At 43.4% G+C, this 3,951-nt stretch overlaps 1 protein-coding gene across 2 annotated transcripts; it reads left to right on the forward strand.

Annotated features, from left to right (window-relative positions):
- The first annotated feature begins 457 nt into the window (after positions 1 to 457).
- CYCS (cytochrome c, somatic) lies at positions 458 to 2,889 on the forward strand. 2 transcript variants are annotated; one of them, XM_028845949.2, is made up of 3 exons: positions 458 to 720; positions 1,591 to 1,767; positions 1,873 to 2,889. In XM_028845949.2, exons 2-3 carry the CDS (start codon positions 1,599 to 1,601, stop codon positions 2,019 to 2,021), a joined length of 318 nt encoding a protein of 105 aa, XP_028701782.1. In that variant the 5' UTR covers positions 458 to 720; positions 1,591 to 1,598; the 3' UTR covers positions 2,022 to 2,889. The 2 variants fall into 2 exon arrangements, with proteins under 2 accessions (XP_028701782.1, XP_028701781.1); XM_028845948.2 differs by having other exon boundaries at positions 458 to 518.
- The last annotated feature ends 1,062 nt before the right edge of the window (positions 2,890 to 3,951 follow it).

Raw genomic sequence — 3,951 nt, forward strand, 5'->3', positions numbered from 1 at the left:
CGCCAAAACTAAGGCGTCTTTTCCTGGACGGGCAGAACGCCCTGCTCAAAGATCATTACATCACCACGCCCAAGAACTGATACTTTAGCAGGGCAACGCGCCAACAAGGCGACTCCGCCCCACCCTCCCCGTTCCTCCAGCACACGCAAGCGCACAGAGGCCCGCGGGTGACATCACCCCTCCCGACACCACCTCGTTGTCGTACGACCAAAGGCCTGTCGTAACGGCCGGGCAAGAAAGGCCTCGAGAGGAAGGGCACGCACGCCGCACACCCTAACATGCTCGCCTGCATGCGCGCGCAGGTCCTTTGCGCAGGCATTGGGACTAGAGCCAATGAGGTGCGGCGACGTTACTGCGTAGCCGCCAGCTCGGCCGCACGTCAGGGCGCGGGAGCGCGGAGCGAGTTTGGTTGCACTTACACCGGTACTTAAGCGCGAACCGGCGTGTCCTTGGACTTAGAGAGTGGGGACGTCCTGCTTTGGAGCGGGAATATTCGTTGCGCCAGCGACTAAAAACAGGTGAGAGCGGGTCGCGGAAGCCGCACCTGGTTAGAGGCAGAGCTGTGGGCGGCGCGCACTCGCGAGCGACCGAGACCCAGGCGTGGAGCCTCCGAGTGGAGCCCGCGCTGCGTGGGAGGGCCGGGAGTGAGGACCCGGGACTGTGGTCAGACCGAACCGGGCGAGTAACCGCTTGAGGTGCGGCGGCCCTAACTAGGGACAGGTATGGTCTCAGTCAGGGACTAGAGGAGGCTTAGATACAGATCCGAGGAAGACGCGGCCCCTTTCGTAGTGGTTGCTGAGGGGCTATGGAAATGATAGGCAAGACTTCCCACCCGGAAAGCCGAAGCTTAGCACTTCACGTTCTCCTTCAGAGGGCAAAAGCTGTTGCTCTTCTAATAAGGGGCCATTTCTTTACGTGGGCACGTTTCTTCCGTCAGTCGTTCTGACATCCTAGAAACAGTTTCATCAGTCACCTTGAAACCGACCTGGATGGGTGACCTCATGTTCGCCCCGGGGGATCACAGGTAGGAGAGTGGGGATGTCCTGCGGGGACCGTGCAGCCTGCCCCTGCGTTCCCATTTACAAGTTCGAGTGTCAGGCTACTTCTGTGACCTGGGCAGGTAGAAACAGCCAGTACCGCTTTTTAAATATTTGTGTGCTTTGCAATATCCTCAGGAAGAGGTAGCTTTACATGGTAGTAAGATTAAATGACTAGGCCTTCTTAAAAATTGAAATTGTGGTGATTTTGGCTTAATGTGATCGCCCTTCAGCGTCAGATCTGTGGCTTAGTGACCATGATTTTCTCTTCTGAAACTGGAGTTTGAATTAGGTTCCCTCTTTGCTTGCTTGGGCTTTAACGTTCCTTCACGTGTACACACGAAAATAGGTTTTTGAGGAGGTGCTCCTAAAAAATGTTTTTGGTATTAAAGAGTATTTGGTATAAAGAGTATTAAAGCAATACAAGATTAATTCTGGTATTTAATGACATAAATTACCAATGGATTGGTAATTAAGTGGCTAGAGTGGTCATTCATTTACACTGTATTTGTTACCTGAGGAAAAATTACTAAGTTGGGGCTTTCGTTTTTAGAATTAAATATGGGTGATGTTGAGAAAGGCAAGAAGATTTTTATTATGAAGTGTTCCCAGTGCCACACCGTTGAAAAGGGAGGCAAGCACAAGACTGGGCCAAATCTCCATGGTCTCTTCGGGCGGAAGACAGGTCAGGCCCCTGGATACTCTTACACAGCCGCCAATAAGAACAAAGGTAAGAGCCACTTGTTAAATAAAACAGTACAAAACGCACGAATATCACCTGTGACACACTATGAGGAGTGTGAAATACTTAACCGATGCATTCTTTCTTGTTTAGGCATCACCTGGGGAGAGGATACACTGATGGAGTATTTGGAGAATCCCAAGAAGTACATCCCTGGAACAAAAATGATCTTTGTCGGCATTAAGAAGAAGGAAGAAAGGGCAGACTTGATAGCTTATCTCAAAAAAGCTACTAATGAGTAATAATTGGCCACTGCCTTATTTATTACAAAACAAATGTCTCATGACTTTTTTATGTGTACCATACTTTAATAGATCTCATACACCAGAATTCAGATCATGAATGACTGACAGAATATTTTGTTGGGCAGTCCTGATTTAAAACTAAGACTGGCTTGTGGTTAAATGAATATGTTCCGTTTTTGAATTTTAATAGTAATTCCAATTCAGTAAATGCTATCACTGTTTACCCCTTCTAAAGATATGATTAGACTTTGTTAGTAATGTTCAACTTTTCGCAAAGATGGTGAGTGCCATCTTAAAACTTACTGGAGATTGGTTTTATATTTAGATTTATATAGCTGGTTATGTGAATATATTTAAATACTGGGGAAATTCCTTCACTGTCTCAGAACTAAGCAAGATTCACCTGTGTTTTGTGTTCATTTGCCTCTTAAAGGCAAGGGTTGAAGATAAATAAGGTAGCAATGTCTAGAGTTTTGGCCTTAACGATGCCAATCTAATTATAATTCCCTGTATTTAAAATGGTTCCTTTTACTTATTGAAGAGCATTTTAGTATGGTTTATGTGTAATATTAAAGATTATTCAACACTTCTCACATCTTACAAATCTATAAGGTCACATGCTTTTAAAATAGTAGCAAGTTAAACTTCACTCTTGAATTCTTTACAATCTAAGTCAAACTAAGTTATAATTTAGGATTGTCTTTAAACAGCCATTCAGAAACATAAAACTGTAGAACTGTGTATTTGTGATTGGGAATGGTGCTTTTGCCAACTTAAAAGGATTAAAGTAGCGGAGATATACACAAATTTTAAAATGTGTGATCGCAAGACTAAAGATAATTAAAAAGAAAACCACAGATCATGATTTTTTGACTGTGCTTGATTTCATGACTGATGCAGAAACTTTAATGATTAAAAAGTGCAGGAGCCCTAAATATCAGTGCAGCAGCATTAACCAGTCATGGTGCTAGATTGTTTACTTGGTTTTCTAGGACTGCCTGAACTAGAATAACACTTCACTAATTGACTCTTAGTTTCTTTGCCCAGATTGAGAACTGCAGCATTTATGCCAGACATGGACAGACAAATGCTTCTGGTCATAGTTTTCTGATGTGTAACAGTGTAATTACATACTGAATTATTTCATGCGTAGTCTGTGCCATACACATTTAGAATAGTCCTTGGAGATTTTATGGAGATGGTGAGCACAAGGTAAGACATAAAGAATGATGAGAAAATAAATCTGTGCTGGCGAGCTGAGAGCTGTATCTTTGTGGGACAGTGAGAAGACTGGGAAGATGTAAATCCATAGTCTCAAAGGTGATAGGGATGATTAGATAGGTGTTTAAGGCCTGAAAGCAATTTATAACATGTGAGTCTTATTTTTATTTGTAGAAGAAATGTGGAAAGCTTGCTGTAATTCATATTTGAAATCCTAGTCTGAGTTATGGTGGGGAATTTAAAGATGCATCCTGGAAATACTTTTAAGATTTCAGCCTTTAAAAGGCCTTGTAGCAGAGGACTTGGTGACTGCATAAAGTTAGTGGTATTCAGGGACAGTGTAGCAATTAACTTACAAGGGGACAATCCTGGACTAATGTGAAAGACCTAAAGTAAAGGCTAGAGAGTTGATTTTCTTTTTTTTTTTTTTTTTTTTTTTTTGGCATTCTGGAAATGATACAGGAAACAAACATATTAAGGTAGATACAGAAATACAGAAATGTGTTCAACCTTTCATCTCGGCTAGTTGTGAGGTTTTGTTTGTTTTTTGAGACATGGTCACACTATCGCCAAGGCTGGGGTACAGTGGCGTGCTCTTGGCTGGCTGCAACCTCCACTTCCCAGACTCAAGAGATTTCTCCCACTTAAGCTTCCCAAGTAGCTGGGACTACAGGTGTTCACCACCATGCCCAGCTAGTTTTTTTGT

This window comes from Macaca mulatta, chromosome 3, assembly GCF_049350105.2.
Source record: "Macaca mulatta isolate MMU2019108-1 chromosome 3, T2T-MMU8v2.0, whole genome shotgun sequence".
NCBI lineage: Eukaryota > Metazoa > Chordata > Mammalia > Primates > Cercopithecidae > Macaca > Macaca mulatta.

What these genes read in the sequence shown, in the direction of transcription:
- CYCS (XM_028845949.2), top strand. Translation starts at nt 1,599, where the DNA reads ATGGGTGATGTTGAGAAAGGCAAGAAGATTTTTATTATGAAGTGTTCC. An exon ending in AGCCGCCAATAAGAACAAAG is followed by an intron (nt 1,768 to 1,872) that starts GTAAGAGCCACT and finishes TTTCTTGTTTAG; the next exon opens with GCATCACCTGGGGAGAGGAT.